The sequence below is a fragment of the Panthera leo genome, chromosome C1 (assembly GCF_018350215.1).
Source record: "Panthera leo isolate Ple1 chromosome C1, P.leo_Ple1_pat1.1, whole genome shotgun sequence".
Taxonomy (NCBI): domain Eukaryota; kingdom Metazoa; phylum Chordata; class Mammalia; order Carnivora; family Felidae; genus Panthera; species Panthera leo.
Window position 1 is genome coordinate 160,188,290 of NC_056686.1, and position 20,493 is coordinate 160,208,782.

The 20,493-nt window shown below is 34.9% G+C and overlaps 1 protein-coding gene across 1 annotated transcript in view; it reads left to right on the top strand.

Moving 5' to 3' along the window:
* The window catches only part of PDK1 (pyruvate dehydrogenase kinase 1), a 33,533-nt gene that overhangs the window by 2,407 nt on the left and 10,633 nt on the right, over positions 1-20,493 (top strand). Inside the window, exons 3-8 of the mRNA XM_042949146.1 lie at positions 2,742-2,813; positions 4,944-5,128; positions 5,409-5,504; positions 6,731-6,808; positions 8,613-8,689; positions 10,501-10,599. Of these exons, the coding sequence (XP_042805080.1) occupies positions 2,742-2,813; positions 4,944-5,128; positions 5,409-5,504; positions 6,731-6,808; positions 8,613-8,689; positions 10,501-10,599 (607 nt within the window). The remainder of the gene's footprint in view (positions 1-2,741; positions 2,814-4,943; positions 5,129-5,408; positions 5,505-6,730; positions 6,809-8,612; positions 8,690-10,500; positions 10,600-20,493) is intronic.

Below are 20,493 nucleotides of genomic sequence, written 5' to 3' on the forward strand. Positions count from 1 at the left end.
GTGTGTCTGGGCTTGTCCCCTGAATCCTGGACTCTACCACTCCTTGACTTTGAGAAAACAAACAAACAACCAATCAGAACTGCATAGAAATACACACACTAAATTTAAGATTTCTAATATTAAATCTGTAGGGATGTTATGTTATAATAAAAAATATCTACAAAAAATATATGTCTACCATTTGTTGATGGCTAGGGATTTATAGGCATTACCTTTAATCCCTTTGACAACTCTGCCCATTAGGTATTATTATCATCATTTACAGATGAGGAAATTGAAGCACCTACTGGCCTTTTGCCAAAGGTAGTACCATTCATAGTGGAGGTAGGATTCAAGCCCAGATTTGTTTCTTTCTACTGTACCATGCTCTAGTCAGAATGATAAAATGTATTAAAGTGTGTATATATTTTTGAATAAACTGAATTTATTTTACTGTAGTATATCTTTGTCAAACACAAAAGTTAAAATCTTTATTCTCCCATTTTAAAGTAATTAGAAATTAGTGGAATCATATAAGAAACTATGCTGTCTTCCAAAATATGACAGTAGAGGTATTAAGGGTATGAACATATACGTGGCCATTTAAATACAGCCTTTCTTGAAAAATAAGATAAAAACAGAGAGGGAGGCAAACCATAAGAGAGTCTTAAATATGGGGAACAAACTGGGGGTTGCTGTTGGGTGGGGGGGGATGGGCTAAATGGATGAGGGACATTAAGGAGGGCACTTGTTGGGATGAGCACTGGGTGTTATATGTAAGTGATGAATCACTGAATTCTACTCCTGACACCATTATTACACTGTATGTTAACTAACTTGGATTTAAATTAAAAAATAAATAAATACGGCCTTTCTTGTTAATGTTATTAATTTAAAAGTGTAATTCTTTTAAGCACTATACATTTCAAATAAAAGAGTTTGCCAGAGTTCAGTCTTAAATGGAAAATAAAAATTAGCTGCAAGATTTTTCCCAGTTCTGATTCATGGAGATCTTAGCACTTTTTTGTAGCCATTATAGTTTGTAGGAGAAGCTGATCTAACTTCAACTTTAAAAACCAAGCAAAAGAAGTATGACTGCTATAATATGTGATAATGAGATGCTATCTGGTTCAAGTATGGAACAATTATGAGTGTGGTTTAAAGAAGAGGCATTTGTTTTAGGAACTCTGATGGAATCTAAAGGAGAACATATAATTTTCTATGGAAGCTTATTTCTGTTTTTTAAAATTCTTCACTGAAAATAGAATATGCTGCATCTTGAAATCTGTTCTGTGCCTAACATGTTGTCAGTGCTCAACCGTCTCTTGAATTAAGAGCGTAGTTTTTCTTGCCAGGGAAGAGAAAAGGGGTAAAGCAAACGTCAGAATCACTTGACTTTGGAATGCTTTGGACTGAAGAGAGGCACACACTGCTTGTCAAGAACAGCTTTCCAAATCAACATATGGATTTACAGATCTTACAAACACTTTCATTGCTCCTGGATGCCTACTAAAGACAGTTGTAGATAACAGTGCCCACAGACCAGCCAAAGCAGAGCCTATATAATTGAAAGTCATTGAATAGTAGTGAGGTGTTTTCAGCTCCGGCCCTGTACTGCCATTATGCTTGGCCGCATGACCTTGACAAAGTCATTTGGCTTTCCTCATTTTGTTCCTTCCTTAACGGGTGATTTGCTACCGTGAATTGTTAGATAAATTAAAAACCTACATTTGTATGACTTCTGTTTTTGTTCAGCTCTGTTGAAAAGAACTATGTGGTAAGTTATAGGCTTTTAACAAATACTTGTTGATGGTACACAAACTATTAACCTGGAGAGTGCTTGCTTCTGAAGGACAGACAGCCACCTTCAGCTCCAGCTGGTCATTGCCACTGCGGAAGTACCATCCACATCATCTGGTTTTTGTTTGTTTAAAGAAAAGCCACAAGTCTAGATTTTTAATGTAGAATCTCCCAATTTTGAAAGATTGCAACTAATTAAAAATTTTGTAAAGCACCAAAGCCCTAGAAGGTCTGTAGGGTTTTAAAACACAGGTTTTAAGCTAGACTCATAGACTGAGGTAGGTGTTCCTCCACATTTCGCTGAGACTAAGACAAATTAAGTCATTTCCCTCAGATCACATAGTTACTGGTAACAGACTCGATTCTTATGACAATCAGCATTTCTACTGTATAGTGGTAAATTTAAGAAATTGAAAAGCTATTTTATTTTATTTATTTATTTATTTATTTTTTTATTTTATTTTATTTTTTTTAATGGTTATTTATTTTTGAGACAGAGAGAGACAGAGCATGAATGGGGGAGGGGCAGAGAGAGAGGGAGACACAGAATCTGAAACAGGCTCCAGGCTCTGAGCTGTCAGCACAGAGCCCGACGCGGGGCTCAAACCCACGGACCGTGAGATCATGACCTGAGCCAAAGTCAGACGCTTAACTGACCAAGCCACCCAGGCACCCCGAAAAGCTATTTTAGAGTATAGAACTTAAGAATAAAAGAAGTAGGAAATCTGAAAACTCTAAAATGTAACCTATGTTCTTAGGAGAAAATGTGCACCTTCTATTACTTTATGCCAGGCACTTTGCTCAAAGGTGGATGGGTATAAAAATCCTACTTCAACCATAATTCATAGCACTATTCTAAATTAAAAATTAAGAGATGGGTAAAAATACCTTTTGAGTATTTTCATAATATTGAAATTTCAAAATGTGAAAAAACAAATTTACCCTACTGATTTGCATTTTAGGTATATTCAGAGTCTTCAGGAGCTTCTTGAATTTAAAGACAAAAGTGCTGAAGATGCTAAAACTATTTATGAGTAAGTACATGATTTTGACCCTATTCGGAACACAATTTTTTTTAAATTTTTTTTTTTAACATTTATTCATTTTTGAGAGTGAGAGAGAGCATGAGCTGGGGAGGGGCAGAGAGAGAGAGAGGGAGACACAGAATCCAAAGCAGGCTCCCGGCTCTGAGCTGTCAGCACAGAGCACAACCCGGGGCTCAAACTCACGGACAGTGAGATCATGACCTGAGCTGAAGTCGGACGCTCTTAAACATCATGTAAAAAATATAAATGTATTGAACTTAAACTTGCTATTGGGTCACTTTAGGGAAATTAACTTTTAGTTTCTCACCACTTGAGAACATACAGTAGTACATGTGTCTATAGCAGCTCATACAAGTAAGACAAATATTGTAAAACAGTGAATATAAGAAAAGACAGTTCAAGTCTGATGATTAGGGAAAATCCAGAAATGGCCTTGGTGCCATTTGGATGATAGGGGACTGGTGAGAGGACTCTATCTGGAGAGCTCAGGTGAACATTCAGCTGCAGCCAGTCATTACCAATGCAGAGACATTATTCAGATTGTCTGATTTTTTTTGTGTGTTAAAAGCAGTAAGTTTAGATTTTTAATGTAAAATCTCCCCCAATTTTGAAGATTGCAACTAATTTTAAAAAGTTGTTTTAACACCGAAGGCCTACAACACACCTCTGTGGTCTCACTTTCTGACCTCTGTAAGATGATGAAAATAATATGACAAATGTAATAACCAGTGTACCAGAATTGATAAACCCAGGTAGTCCCCTCAGGCAGTTATCTGCTTATTCTGATGAATGTTGCTCAGAACTTAAAGCCCACCTCTTTTGTTGTCCCCAGAGTCTATTGCACATTTTTTTTTTAACTGTCTTTAAACATGATGGCAACATTTCACCTTTTAAACATAATTGGGTCTGAAAATAACATCAAGGATTCACTCTCTGCCTAGCTTTGAAGCACACTGTATATTTAATCTTTAAAACAGTGCTCTTGAGTTAATGCTATCTGTGCACAAAGAAGTTAAGTAACTTAAGGTAGCATTAAAATCACATAGCCAACTAGTGTGATGGGATCAGGATTTGAACCTAAGCACCTGCACTTAAAAATAAACGTACACTATAGAACCTTCTGAAAATAGCTAGTCAGAGCTGAATCTAAAAAATAAGGTGAGCAATCAAGCAGAATAATCCTGTTTTGGGTTTTAAAAGAGAGAGGTGAAATAAAGGGGTGATTAGGAATGCTGAGTGTTTGTTGTTTTTGAGGAGTTTTGTTGTTTGTATCTTGGATTAACAGTTTGGTTTTGAAGCAGATTACAAACTAGGAATTCCAAAAATATTTTGAGCGATGAGAGCATCACTGGAATAAGTTGATAGTACTCAAGATGATGACTTTGAATGGGAAAGCACTCATTCAGAAGTGTAAATTCTGATGGGTATGTTACAAGATGGATTTTATTTCGTAATTAAGACTTCTTTTCTCTTTTATCTAGATCTTTAAATTAACCATGCAATAAATGTCTTCTAAATGACAGAAGTGGGAAGGCTGGATGACTTGAAAATTTTTCTTTTAACACAACAGTTGACTTTTTCTCTCCCATTTTTAAACTTCTAGGATCAGCGACATTAAAATTCCTTTTACTTTTCTGTTCTCAGTAGTGCTTTCTCTCTTGGAACCATAGGGAATAGTTCCAAAACAGACGGGCTTTATTGGCTTATTCATCTTCATTCCTCACAGAGCTGTGTTCACTAGAAGCAAGCACTCTCTGTCTTCTCTTATGCTGAACGTCCGTGGAATACTGTCCTCGTAGGGAATGCTCAAACGATCTTAGTTGATGATGGTTAAAGCAAACCCTTAACATTTTTAGGATTGTGTTTTGTGGCAGCCTTACTTTTAGGAGTTCCAAGAAAATAATTAAGTTTCAAAATTTTTATTTTGGAGGTCTTTATATTCTATATTCTATATATTGATGATCTGAAATAAAGTTAAATAAGCAGAAGAAAACATGCACTGATGCTTTTTTACTGAAGTGGGGATTTCTTGCCTAGAAAAGGTTGGTTAAACGTAGATTTTAGTATTAAATTCACTTGTCAAAATATTTGGCTGTTTTGACGGACAGGTTTGTTTAGCTTTACAGATACTGTGATTCGGATCAGGAACCGACACAATGATGTTATTCCTACGATGGCCCAGGGAGTGATTGAATACAAGGAGAGCTTCGGGGTGGATCCTGTCACCAGCCAGAATGTTCAGTACTTTTTGGATCGCTTCTACATGAGTCGCATTTCAATTAGAATGTTACTCAATCAGCACTGTAAGTATCTAGAAGTCAGGAGAAGAAGCAAAATAAAATGAATGTGTTGGTATATTTTAAGTTTATTTAGAAAACTTCCCTTTAATAAACATTTAATTTGGCTTTTTTGTGTGTATTAAGTAAATAGGCTGTCATGCAAAGGAGGTATTCTTATTGAATGTAAAATACTATGTTTAAAAAAAGTGTCTGTTCTACTGTTTGGCACCATTCAGAGACACAGTATTCAAATCAGGAAAAGGGCATTAGAGAGTTTAGCTTATTTTGTTTGTTTGTTTGATAGCTTTATTGTTTGGTGGAAAAAGCAAAGGAAGCCCGTCTCATCGAAAACACATTGGAAGCATAAATCCAAACTGCAATGTAGTTGAAGTTATTAAAGGTAAATGCTTACATTTCTCCTTTCATGAAGGATGCAAAAATCAAAATTATTGAGTGTTAATTCATGCCAATAAAACAATTACTTATATCTTGAGATAAAACATTAGGAACAAATGCAAGGATTTGAGAATAATTTTATGATGTTAATTGTATATTATGTATAGGATGAATATTATGTTGATCCAATGCTTTGTTAGGCAAAGTATGGTGATACTGTGAGGGCACCTGTTTCACTTCAAAAAGATTCAAGCTCCACCTCCCCCTGCTTTCTAATTCCCTGTACTAGGAGCCATAATCTGTAATAGTTTGGTTTGCATCTTTCCACACTTTTTTCTGTTTATACCACATATACTCATATATGTACATATGTATATATGTAATTGTTGTTCTTACATTGTTTGCTTTGGGAAAATGGATGCTGTATGTATATTTTTCTATAAGCTTAGAGCCATCACACCACGTTCAGTACATATGGAAATACCTTAGGTTTTTGGGTGGCTTAATGGGTATTTCAGAATGTATTAATCCATCCTTCTATTGATGCATATTTAGGTTTTAATTTTTTTTTAACCAGTAATACTGAAGTGAACATCTTTAGACATGTGCTGACTTTACTAGTATTTTAGAAGGCAAGATTCTTAGAATTTAAGACATTTAAAATGCATTTAGGGGCACCTGGGTGGCTCAGTCAGTTAAACGTCTGGCTCTTGATTTTGGCTCAGGTCGTGATCTCACGGTTCATGAGATTGAGCCCCATTTCGGGCTTTGGACTAATGGTGCAGAACCTGCTTGAGATTCTCTCTCCCTCTCTCTGCCCCTCCTCCCCTCCCTCAAAATAAATAAACTTAAAAAAAATTTTTTTTAAGCTAAAATGCATTTAAAATTTTGATACCTCCAAAAAGGTATCAAACAATGAATTCCTAAACTTTTACCAACTCTATATGTTATGTGTATTGTAAATATTTTCTTCACCCTGCTGTTTTTACTTTGTTCACGGTGTCTTTTTCTTTATGAATGTTTTTATTTTCTTAGAATCATATCTGTCATTTTTCCTTTATGGCTGTTAGGTTTTATCATGTCATACCTTCTCCAAACTAAGACTGGTAAATTATATTTTCTTCCATAAATGGTTTTAAAATTTCGTTTATCAATAGTATTGCCATCTTAATGCATGATATAGAAATACATTTATTTTAATGCTTTTTTTTTTGTTTTGATTTACACTAGATGGCTATGAAAATGCTAGGCGTCTATGTGATTTGTATTATATTAATTCTCCTGAACTAGAACTTGAAGAACTAAATGGTAAGCCTGATGATATCTTTTTCTGAATGATTAGTGTTGTGATTATCTGAGAAGGAATGATAAGAAGAATTTAGATTTGTTTTAATATAAAAGGACTTTTCATAAACTCTTTCACTGAATATGAAAGCTGAGGGAGAACAATCATGTTAAAAATATGTGTGTGTGTGTGTGTGTGTGTGTGTGTGCGCGCGCGTGTGCATGTGTGCGTGTATGTGTGTAATTAGTTGAATTCTGTCTGAAAAGCATTTTGGCTTCTTCCTCGTTTTGTTTATGTTCAATTGATAATGTTGATTCTTTCCTTATTTTTGTGGGTTTTCTTTTTGGTTAGTTTGGTTAGAAAAAAATGATGCCAAGAAAATTATATTTGACTTTTATATGCACTTCAATAATGTAGAATTGAAGAATTTAAGAATTCCACTAACTGAGTGGTGAATCATTTTTATTATTGAGGAAGTAAAAAGACTGGGGGTGTAAAGAGGAAAGAAAGATGCTGATCTGTTTGAGAATCTGTTAATCTCTGATGGTCTTTTCACCCTGACTAGTAGTGTGCCTTTTGGACAAAACAATTTCAGATATCTTGGAAGGAGATTGATAAGTTTCTCTGTGTTTCTGAGGGGTAGTGTAGTTTTGTAGAGGGAAAAACAGTTACTAAGTGAAGATGACCCTTTAAGAAGAATAAAATTAAGTAGGGTTTTCCTAAACTGTATTCTGGAACATATAGTGGGAGAGCAATAAAGAAGTTACTCAATTTAAAATAGAACTGCTTGGTGTTTTTCTAAAGCCATATTAACTTTTGTTTCATAACAATACCATTCAGTAAATGAGAATCACAATGCAGAGATGATATTTATACCTGAACTGCTGTGAGCATGTTCTAGGTGTCCCATCCATGTTTCTGTGGGGTGGTTTATTCAGAGGAGAGTCCAATTTATTGGGTCAGTTGGAATTCTAAGGTAGGGTGAGGCTTATTGCTTTGCTCTACTTTAAGTTCTGTTTTACATACAACCTGCCCCCCTCACCACATCCCCAACTGGCCTTCTAAATTTAATAAAATGTTTGAATGTAGAATTTGTATCCCTTGATAAATTGATGCTAACTTAATTTTTGTTTTAATTCAAATCTATATACATAGAAATGCCTGAAATAAAACAGAAAACATTCCACATGGGAGAAACATTCAAAAAAATGACTTTAAAAAAAAAAAGTTTTTTTTTTTTTTTTATGTTTATGTGAGTTGGACCATGGAACTTATAGACTTTAATACTTGTTTTGGTACTCTGTATTTAAGAGTCTCTTATGGTTTGCCTTCCAATGGGGGCTGGGGGAGAAGGGAAAATGGGTGATGGGAATTGAGGAGGGCACTTGTTAGGATGAGCACTGGGTGTTGTATGTAAGTGATGAACCCCGGGAATCTATCCCCAAAACCAAGAGCACACCTTACACACTGTATGTTAGCCAATTTGACAATAAATTACATTGAAAAAATTCTTGCTTTGGAAAGTAAAATTCTGGCCTAAAGGCTGAGTGTCCTTTAAAAAGACTCACCATCATAGAGGAAATAGGAAGCTGGGTTGGCTAGATTGTCATTCAGGGTCGCAAGAATGACTGCAAACTCATGTTGTCACTGTCATATGTGAATGTGGGGTCAAACACTAATATACTGAAGAACTGGGGTGACAGTTCTCTCCCGAATAATAGTGTCCTCCATAGTAAATGTTTTCTTTTCATCACTACACAATATATACTTTAAAATGCTTGAAGCACATCTCTCTGTACTTTTATATTTTTCTCTTCTGCTCTGTAGCAAAATCACCAGGACAGCCAATACAAGTGGTTTATGTACCATCCCATCTCTATCACATGGTGTTTGAACTTTTCAAGGTTTGTAAAATAGTATTGCATAACCTTTATCAGTCCTTTTCTGAGGTTAGGGATCTGCTCTGAAAATTAAGTACTCTACCAGGTTTTCCTCAGTTTCATTAAAAGATGTCATTTCATGCTCAGTGTCGTGTCACGTTGCTGGAGATCAGCCTTTTGTCAACACTGATGGACATCTCAGTGTAGCAGTCAGCTCATACTGGGAAGTCAGAAAGACCTGGGCTTGAATTCCAGGTCTTGATACATACGTGACCATGGGAAAATCAGTCAACCTTTTTGAGCCTTAGTTTCCTCTTCTGTGAAATGAGGATAATACTATCCAGGTTATGATGATTGGGAATAGCATACTAAATGTCCAGTACAATGACAACTCATTATAGGTGCTCAATAAGCTATATTAATATTTTTTAAAAATGGAATATTTAGAAGAGTAATTTTCAATTTTCCACCCTTAAAAAACCAGAGTCCCACTATTATATTTTTTTTTCTTTGAAAAAGTCATTTATATTGACTTATAGGGCTTCTGCTATCATATTTGCTCCTTACAACAAATTTCAAAAGCTAAATAAAATGAGTCTAGTAATGTTGAGAGTACTCTTTTCCCAAATAACGCACCAATGACAACTGGCTAATGGATAGAAAAGTGAGTGAGGAGAAGTGGTACAGGTCCCTGTGGCTAAAAATGACTGCCCTAAATCAAGCTGATAGTCTCTCTGACTTTAGTTAACATGTCTTCAGCCAGCAGCAAACGGCTAGAAGAGGTGGCTTTCAGCCTGACGATGAAAAAGAAAAATACACTGAAACACAGAAAATCTAACAATATCATAGAACAGCAGGAGTGCAAGAATGCTCTTTTGTTCTAGGACATCAAGAACGTATCTAATACCTTACAAAAATCTTTCTCAAAGTGGGAAAATAAATAAGCAATGGCACTTAAAGGATTAAGATTAATTTTTTTCCTTAAAATTTCAGTTACATAAAGGTCTTATTCCCCATGATGCTTAATAAAATAAATAACCATATTATAAAACAGATTTTATATAATGTCAATAATAATGTCAATAATCTTAAGTAGCCTTTGGTAGAGATTATAGCATCCCCAGGGATACTTAATCCTAATGTGTATGTCAGGGCCACACACTCTGAATTTTTAGGAGTGTTTTTAAAAAATTTAGTTTAAAAAATTTTTTAAATTCGGTCCCATCTTTTGCCTTTTTAACTGTATCTAGTTTTATCAATTTCTCCTCCATTGCTACATGTCATGTTATCTTTTAGCGCTCATAATATATTGGCATTGTGTACTGTGTATCCTTTAGGAACTGATCAAAACTAGGGATATTTACAGTGTAAATCAAACTAGTGATGAATTGGATTAGTTTCTACATCATAAAACCATTGCTGTGAATACTACATGAAAAATTTTTTCCTTAATTTATGGCAATTAAAATGATTCCTAAAAATAGAGACAAAACTCTTTTCAAAAAATAAGTTATTATCTACTAAACTATAAAAATATTTGGATAGAATTTTCAGCTTTAATGTAAACTATTTAAGTGTTGAGATGCCTGGTTTTGGAAAATATGCAACCTGGATTTGGTTGAAATCTTTAAGTCAAAGTATTTCACCAGTCGTCCAAAATGGACAATAATTTTTTTAAAGTAATTCTTTAAATATAATTATAAGAATTATACTTTGGCATATTTCCAGCAAATTAAAAATTTTTTAATTTCAAATGGTGCCTATGTGTTTGAAAATCAGAATTAGTTTCTTCTTTTTTAAAGTTGTGTTTTGAACGGAACCCTAATGTATTTCAGAACGCGATGCGAGCGACGATGGAGCACCATGCTGACAAAGGTGTTTACCCTCCTGTTCAAGTCCACGTCACACTGGGTAACGAGGATTTGACTGTGAAGGTAAATGCTCCCCGGCATTGTTTTGTTTGTTTCGTTGATGTACAGGCATGCACATAATTTCTTGAAGACGTAATTTATTCTTAGAAAGAGATCTTATCTCTAATAGCTAATAAGCACGTTGCTTCATTTATCTGGCAGATTATGGAATTATCCCTTGAGTCTCTTTCTATTCTGGTCTGTAATCCAGATGATGCAAGTAAAAATAAATCCTGAAAACACAGTTTAGCAGTCATCATGAATATCTACTTTGATAAAATATATGGGGCGCCTGGGTGGCGCAGTCGGTTAAGCGTCCGACTTCAGCCAGGTCACGATCTCGCGGTCTGTGAGTTCGAGCCCCGCGTCAGGCTCTGGGCTGATGGCTCGGAGCCTGGAGCCTGTTTCCGATTCTGTGTCTCCCTCTCTCTCTGCCCCTCCCCCGTTCATGCTCTGTCTCTCTCTGTCCCAAAAATAAATAAAAAACGTTGAAAAAAAAATTTAAAAAAAAAAAAAAAAAAAAAAAAAAAAAAAAAAAGAAAAATAAAGATAAAATATATATATATATTTTTAGAATTTAACATTTATTTATTTTTAAGACAGAGAGAGAGAGAGAGAGAGCATGAACAGGGGAGGGTCAGAGAAAGAGGGAGACACAGAATCTGAAACAGGCTCCAGGCTCTGAGCTGTCAGCACAGAGCCCGACGCGGGGCTCGAACCCACAGACTGCGAGATCATGACCTGAGCTGAAGTCGGACGCTTAACCGACTGAGCCACCCAGGTGCCCCTACTTTGATAAAATATTTGAGTGTTTGCAGTGTTACATAGATAGCGTATAACTTTTCATTTTTAAGTAATGTTTTTCAATCTACTTTTATATCATTTCATTTGATTCTCATAATGGCTCTTTAACAAAGGAGCACAGGTAATTTTATTGTCAATTTTACAGGTGAGGAAACTAAGACACAGTGATGAGCTCATAATTAATTACCCAACTAATAAATGTAACAGGACATGAAGTCAGGCTCTCTGACCCCAGAGAGCCTTCTTTAGATAGTTTAGTTTCTTAGAGTATGAATATGCTCTTTTTTAAATAATCCTTTTAAATTTTGTTTTAAAGTAATAAATGCAAAGAGTATAAAAATCAAATATATTAGTTCCTGGCCATTTGTAGGCCACTACTCAGAGATAATCTTTTAGTTATTTTTTCTGGGATTTATTGATGTATTTTTAGTAGTATTCTGATATCGCTATTTCTGAAATTTGAAAATTTTCAACAGCAAATACTAGCTTTCTGTTATGATAGCTTAGAAATTAGCTCTTGTAGAGCACCTCCCCTCCCCAACACAGCCTTAGTTGCTATTTTCCCAGTTTTAAGTTCATACATGAAATTCTGGATTGAAAATAATCATCTTGATGAATTTTGAAGGCATCTACTGTTACTTTTTTAAAAAGTGTATAATTCAGTGGTTTTTAGAATACAAAGTTGTGCTACCATACCACTAATTTCAGAACATTTTCATCACTCCCAAGAAAAACCTCAATACCCATTAGCAGTCACTCCCCAACTTCTCCTACTCCCCAGTCTTTGGCAGCCACTAATCTACTTTCTGTATATGGATTTCCCCATTTTGGACATTTCATAAAAATGGAATTATACAATATGTGATCTTTAGTGACTGACTTCTGCCACTTACTATAATGTTATAGCATGTATTAGTTCTTCATTCCTTTTTGTGGTTGAATAATACTGTTAGTATTTTGTTTATCCATTCATCAAGTTGATGGACATCTGGGTTTGTGTTGTGAGAAGACTTTGATAACTCGTTCAATCTCTTCATTTATTATCAGTCTATTCAGATTCTGTATTTCTTCCCGAGGTAGTTTCGATACTTTAGGCCTTTCTAAGAATTTGTCCATTTCACCTAGGTTGTTTAATTTGTTGGCATAGAATTATTCATAGTATTTCCTCATAATCCTTTTTATTTTTGTAGGATTGGTAGTAATGTCCCCACTTTCATTCTTGACTTCATCAATTTGAGTTCTCCCTTTTTTCTTGGTCAGTCTTGCTAAAAGCTTGTCAATTTTGTTAATCTTTCCAAAAAAACAAAACTTTTGTTGAGTTTTTGCCATTGTTTTTCTAGTCTTTATTTCATTAATTTCTACTCTCATGTTTGTTCTTTCTTTCTTTTCCTTGCTTTTGAGTTATTTTGCTTTTTTTTAGTTTTTTTTTTGTTTTGTTTTGTTTTTTTGCTTTTTTTTAATTTCTTAAGGTGGATTTTAGGTTATTGATTTGAGACCTTTTATAGCTATACATTTTCCTCTAAGTACTGCTTTCTTTCTATCCCATAAGTTTTTTGTTTTATTTTATTTTTTTAACATTTATTCATTTTTGAAAGGCAGAGAGAGAGAGCACAAGCAGGGGAGGGGTGCAGAGAGAAAGGGAGACACAGGATCTGAAGCAGGCTCCAGGCTCTGAGCTGTCAGCACAGAGCCTGACGTGGGGCTCAAACTTACAAACTGTGAGATCATGACCTGAGCTGAAGTCAGATGGCTTAACCAACTAGCCACCCAGGTGCCCCGTATCCCATAAGTTTTTTTATGGTGTGTTTTCATTTTTATTCATCTCAAAGTATTTTCTAATTTCTCTTGTGATTTCTTCTTTGACCCATTGTTTCTTTAGGAGTATGTTGTTTAATTTATATATATTTGTTAATTCCCACATTTTGTTCTGTTATTGACACCTAATTTCATTCCATTGTGGTTAGAAATACAGTTTGTATGATTTCAGTCCTTTAACATTTATTGAGACTTGTTTTATGGCTAACATATTGTCTATCCTGGGAAGTGTTCATGTGTACTTTTGAGAAAATGTGTATTCTGCTATTGTTGGATAGAGTGTTCTATAGATAGTTGTTGGGCCTAATTGGTTTATAATGTTACTCAAATCTTCTATTTTCTTGTTGATCCGCTATCTAGTTGTCATATCTATTATTGAAAGTGGGGTATTAAAGTCTCCAACTACTATGGTTGACTTGTCTATTTCTCCTTTCAATTCTGTCAGTTTTTGCTTTATGCATTTTGGAGCTCTGAGGTTAAGTGTATATATGTTTATGATTTTATATCTTCTTGATGTATTCATCTTTTATCATTGTAAAATGTCCATCTTGGTCTCTGATAATAATTTTTGTCTTAAAGTGTATTTTTATCTGATATTAGTATAACCACTCAAGCTTTGTTTTGGTTTCTGTTTCCGTAGCGTATCTTTTTCCAAGATTTTTCTTTTAGCCTATTTGTGTCTTTGAATCTAAAGTGTGTCTCTTCTAGACAACATATGGTTAGATTATGCTTTTTTTTAATCCAGCCAGCCAGTGTCCATCTTTTAATTGGAGTGTTCAAGTCAGTTACATTTAACATAATTATTGTTAATATAGAATTTATGTTTGCCATTTTGTCATTTGTTTTGTATATATTTTATGTCTCTTTGATTTTTTATTTCTGTATTACTGATGCCTTTTTTTGTTCAAATGATACTTTCTGGTGTACCATTTTAATTTCCTCCTTGTTTCTTTTTATATTTCTTTGAGTTATTTTCTTGGTGTTGTCCCAGGATTACAATTAATATAGTGATTTATTTATAACAATTCAGAGTCAATTCAGATTAATACCAACTAAATTTCAATAGTATAGACATACTTTGTTCCTGTATAGGTCCATTCCTTCCCCCTCCCCATCCTCTGTACTGTTATTGTCATAAAACATACATTTTTATACACTGTGTGTTCATCTACACAGATTTATAATTATTCCTTTCTGAAATTATCTTTTAAATAAGGTAGGAGAAAACAGTTACATGCAAAAAATACACACATACTATCTTTTATATTTACCTATGTAATTCTTTTTCCTGGTGCTCTTTATTTCTTCATATGGATTTTAGTTATTGTCTAATGTTCTTTCATTTCAGGCTAAAGGAATCTCTTTAGTATTTCTTTATAGAGCAGGTCTACCAGTGATGAACTCTCTCAGTTTTTGCTTACTTGAGAATGTCTTAATTTCTCTTTCATTTTTGAAGAACAGTTTAGCTAAATATAGGATTTTTTGGTTAATACTTTTTTTTCAGCACTTTAAATATGTTAATCCTACTGCCTCTGGTCTCCCCAGTTTCTGATGAGAAATCAGTTGTTAATCTTTTTAGGATCTGTTGTATGTGATGAATCACTTGCTGCTTTTAAGATTCTTCTTGGTTTTTGACAGTTTTATTATGATTTGTCCAGGTATGGATCTATTTGAGTTCATTATACTTGGCATTTGATGAACATCATCTTTTTTTTTTTTTAAGTTTATTTACTTTCACAGAGTGAGAGAGCAAAAGCGTGAGTGGGTAGGGACAGAGAGAGAAGGAGAGAGAGAATCCCAAGCAAGCTCCATGTTGACAGTGCAGAGCCTGGTGTGGGGCTCGATCCCACAAACCATGAGACCATGACCTGAGCCAAAATCAAGAGTTGGACGCTCAACCAACTGAGCCACCCAGGCACCTTGATGAAAATCATCATTTTAATCAAAATTGGGAAGTATTTTGCCTTCATTTCTTAAGATGTTCTTTCTGCCCCCTCTTCCATCTCCTCTTCTGGGATTTCTGGTACATCTTGGTACACTTGATAGGGTCACACAGGTCTCTGGTCTCTGACACATTTTTTTTTTCTTCTTCTTTTTCTTTTTTTTTTTTTCCATTTTTCTTTATTTTTTTTTTCTTTCTGTCTCAGACTGGATAATTTCAATTGAGTTATCTTCACTGTCACTGATTCTTTTTTCCACATGTTCAAATCTGCTATTGAGCTCTTGTGAATTTTTCATTTCAGTTATAATATACTTCTCAACTCTTGAATTTCAGTTTGGTTCTCTTATATAATTTATATATATATTTTATTGCTGTTCTCTATTTGGGGAGATATCATCCTCTAACTTCAGTACTTTTAAAATGGTTTCCTTTAGTTCTTTCAAAATATTTAAAATAGCTGACTTAAAGTCATTAGTTTCCTCAGATATAGTGTCTCTTGATTCCGTTTTTTCCCCTGTGCATGGGCCATACATTTTTCTTTGCATCTCTTGTAATTTCTATTGAAAATTAGACATTCAAAATAACATAATGTGACAACTCTGAAGATCACATACTTACCCTCTCCCAAAGATTGGTTGTTTTGTTTGTTTAGTGACTGTTTAAACTATTTCTGTAAAGTCTTTATTCTGTAATGTGTATGGCCACATATACTTGGTTAGCTTAGTGATCAACTTATGATTGGACTGAGAGTTCCTTAAATACCTGCTGTCTTCCAGTCTTTGTAAAGGGGCTCCGTGTGTATATTGGGGCACACTTTCAACACTCAACCCAGCAGTTAACAACTTCAAATTAACTTTGAGGTCCTTTACAGAACCTCAAGGTCAGTCAGAAATGAAACCTTTCCTGAACGTGAACATAGCCCTGCACATAAGCATGACCTTCTAGATTTCCAGGATATCCCTGAGCTTTTGTAAGCCCCTAAAGACATCTCATTCCCTCGCTTCTCCTATTAAGGTTTTTAGTTAATTTATTGTTTGCCTTAACTGTTGTACACTGCTTTAGGCAAACTTCAGGTTAATCAATTATCTCTAATTGTTTTTGACATATTTCTGAGGATCAGGGGTGGGTGTATACAAGACATTTTGCACTGGGGAGCTCAAAATCAGGCCAAAGAAAGATAGCCTTCCCAGCGGCTGCCAGGATGCCAGTTTCACTCTGATTGCATGTTATTGATGGGAGTGGAGATGGGGGTGGGAATAAGCCAAGTTAAAACACCACAGAGTCCACTGGTTTTGTTTTGCCTAAGTGTTCCCTAAATTGCTGCAAACCTTTGGTTAATTTTGGAGTTCTGAACAAATTTGATTCTGACAGTATTTGCCTTTTTCTTGGTGCTTTCATGGATGAGAGACTCCTTTTTCTACAATTTTTGCTGATGTCCCTCTTGCTATTCTTTTTGAGAAGACTTTTGCTTATTCCATTTCCTGTTCCTTCATAGAGGCCCAGTTTTAGATGTCAGGCTTTAGTGTTTTGTTTGTTTTAACTGAAGCTTTTAAGATCTTTTCTTCAGCTCTGTTCTGAAATTTCATAATGATGTGACTTGGTATGGGTTTTTTCTTACTCATTGGTCCAGGCCCTTAGAATTTCCGTTGTGTCCTTGGCACTTTCTTCCCTACTGCTTCACTTTTTGATAGTCTTATTTGGAGGATGCTGGTCTTCATGAATTGATCCCTGATTTTCCTTATCCTTTTCTCCTGCTTTTTATCTCTTTAAACTTTTCATTCTACTCTGTGAGATGTCCTTGACTTTGAATTTCCAACTCTTCTATTGAATTTTCATTTCCATGATCTTATGTAAATTTCCAGGAACTCTTTGTTTTTTATTATTCCTTTTTTAGAGCATTCTGTTTCAGTTTTATCTTCTATTATCACTCTGAGGGTAGTAATAATAGCTGTATTTTTTTAAAAAATTAGTATGCCGGGCGCCTGGGTGGCTCAGTCGTTTGAGTGTCCAACTTCAGCTCAGGTCATGATCTCGCTATTCATGGGTTTGAGCCCTGCATCAGGCTCTATGCTGACAGCTCAGAGCCTGGAGCCTGATTTGGTGTCTCCCTCTTTCTCTGCTCCTACCCCACTCGTGCTCTGTCTCTGTCTCTCTTTCAAAAATAAATAAACGTTAAAAAAAATTTTTTTAATTAGTATACCTTAACTCTCTACACTTTTCCCTCTGAATTTCTTTTTTCTGTTTAACTCTCTTGGCTGTTCATTTAAAAAGAGTGAGACACAAATAAATATATGGCAGATACCATCTGTGTGCTAAAAATGTAATGGGAATGCATCACTTTTTTTCAGCCCAGATGCTAAAGTATGTCTATTTTTTAGTTGTGTGTCAGCTATTTGCTCATTAAGGTTTACTTGATTCAAAGTAAGTCCCACATGTCTTCTGCTTTGGGGCCTCAGTTGTGCTACAGTAGTGTCTTTCTCATACCTTTTTCTGTTTCTCTTTCATGTGTTTTTACATGTTGGTCTGTAGCTGTTTTCTTTCACTTGTGGTCATCCATCACAGCATAGATCAAGATTCACTGAGGTCTTAGACACTTAGCAGAGATTTGTCCTGTGCTGGTGGACAGGCTCTGTTTGGGGAATCTGTCTCTTTGGTGTAAAGAAAGCTTTATAATGACGTGGCAGTTCCATTCCTAAGTGTATACACCAAAGGACTGAGAACAGATATTCAAGCTAAAACTTACACAAGAAGGTTCATAGCAGCATTATTCATAATAGCCAAAAACTGGAAATGGCCCAGATGTCCATCAACTAAAAAACAGATCAACAAAATGTGATATAGCCACATAATGGAATATTATTGGGCCATAAAAGGAATGAAGTATTGGTATCTGCTACAACGTGGCTGCTACAACACTGGAAAGATGACACTAAGTAAAAGAAACCAATCACAAAAAACACATACAATTCTATATATGTGAAATGTCCAAAGTGGGCAAATGTATAAAGACAAGAAAAGGACTAATGTTTTCTTAGGAGTGTGATCAGTAAAGAGTCCAGGATTTCTTTTTGAAGTAATGAAAATAATCTAAAATTTGTGGTGATGGTTGTACATATCTGTGACTGTATTAAAAACCATTCAGCTTTTACATTTTACATAGGTGAATTTTATGGCATGTGAATTATTTCAATAAACTTGTTTTTTAAAAAAAGAAAGAAAGGCTCATAAGGGTCTTGAACAGACTGTTCTAGAGGTCTCTAAAAACTCTACCCATATTAGGCATAGTCACTTGACTGCACCTGCTCCTGTTATCTCTACTCCTATTAAATGCTTGCTTTAATTTTCTTCAGTAGAGTTTTCATCCCTATCACTAATACTAGATTTTCAGGCTCAAGGTCTGCTTTTAACATATTTATACAGATATGTAGAGAGAAAAATAATGCTGAATGATATGTATTAAAAAGTCAACAGGATGGCTTAAAGTTGAGTTTTTATGTAGTCTTTTTTTTTTTAATGTTTATTTATTTATTTTGAGAGAGAGAGAGAGAGAGAGCAGGGGAGGGGCAGAGAGAGAGAGAGAATCCCAGGCAGGCTCTGCGTTGTCATTGCAGAGGCCAGTGTGTGACTCAGTCTCATGAACTGAGCCAAAATTAAGAGGCGGGTTCCTGAGTGAGCCCCCCAGGTACCCCTATATAGTCTTTATCCCATTCTTTTAGCTTATTCAAATTTTTGACATTTTTCACCTTTTTTCTCCTCTGCTAAGAATCCTGTGAGACAATTGTTTTTTTCCAGCATTCGAATGGAGCTGCTCTTTCAGATTTGATGTATTTACTGTATTCAGTAAATAACATAAATGTTACAGCCACATCTTTTAAATTAAAATGTAAATGTCTTGGTTCATACCCTGTTGGTGATTTTACAAACTTGACATTGATAAACTCTTGAGTAAGAAACCTCAGGAGCTCTGGGTGAGTTTAGGGTTAATAAATCTCTTTCCTTTAGAGCTGTCATCAAGTTAGTAGTGGTTCATTTCCCTTGGACCTGAAATTCACGTGAATTAGCCCAGGGAGGCCAGTGTTATTGGGAACAGGAAGTTAGGGATAGTAACTCTTGGTTAGATGACATTGAGATGTGGTGATTTCACACACTAAAGAGAAAACTTTGAACATAATTGCCAGACTTCTTTTTCTAAGGCTTTTTGTTGACGTTACTCTACACCATGATCTCTTTCATAATCTCTTGATATTTCCTTTATGTAGGATTGTTCCCGTGATTCTAGATTTTTTTTCTTCAAATTATCTTAATCAGAAAATTTTTAATTTTCACATCTTTCTCAATATATTTGTTGTCAGTCTTCCATTCTTAAATATGTACTGACCAACCGTCTGTCCTTCTCTACTATTAATCCCTCCTTCCCTTTTTCCACAGAACTCAAATACTCTGGTGTAATATCATTTGGTACAATTCTCTTGGAAACTCTTTTGACCACTTTAAAAATCTGCTGGTTCCAGTTTATTATGTTTTTGGCTGCAAAACAAAAAGGGGTTACCTTTCTCAGTTTTTAACTACATTCCTATGGCTTAATTTACCCCCTTCACCTCTAATAAGATGACACTTCTCAAAGTCACCTCTGTCCTTTATGCTCAGCTCTCTGCTTTTCTAATACTGGCCTCTGGCTAGAAATCACTTCTTGTTTCCTACAAGATTGCTATAATCTGTCTGGCCAAAGGTTAAGGAAAACCAGGAAGTACTTATTGAAGTCTACCTTTTAATCGTAATATCTATTCTAATATATTTAGTTAATATTTATGGAACACCCACGCTTCTTATTCATGTTACCAGCAAACGTGCAGCAGAGCATTAAAGAATGAATAATTAACAAATTGATGGATCTCAGAAAATACTCAGCTCTTTATTAATCTTACTAAAATAAATCTCATCACTGGGCTTTGAATTCAAAGCCAAGAACAATTTCAAGCACGTGTACATACAGGTTCTGATTAAAGTCTTTATATATTTTTGCCTTATATTGTAATTTTCTAATTGTAGATATATCAAAGGCAAGCCATCAAATGGTATTTCAAAGCAGATTTTTATTTTAAAAATTAAAATATCTATGTAACTTTTATTATGAAAGTAGTATATATACATACTGTAAAGATATTTAAAGATCATATAAAAACTCAACTATAATCCGTCTAGCCTATTGACTTTTTTTTTTTAATAACGTGCTTTTAAACTTATTTGTGACCAAGTCTTTACTTTTATTTTTTTTACTTTTTTTAAGTATCTCTGCACCCAGCATGGGGCTCCAACTCACGACCCTGAGATCAAGAGTCAGGATGCTTTACCAACTA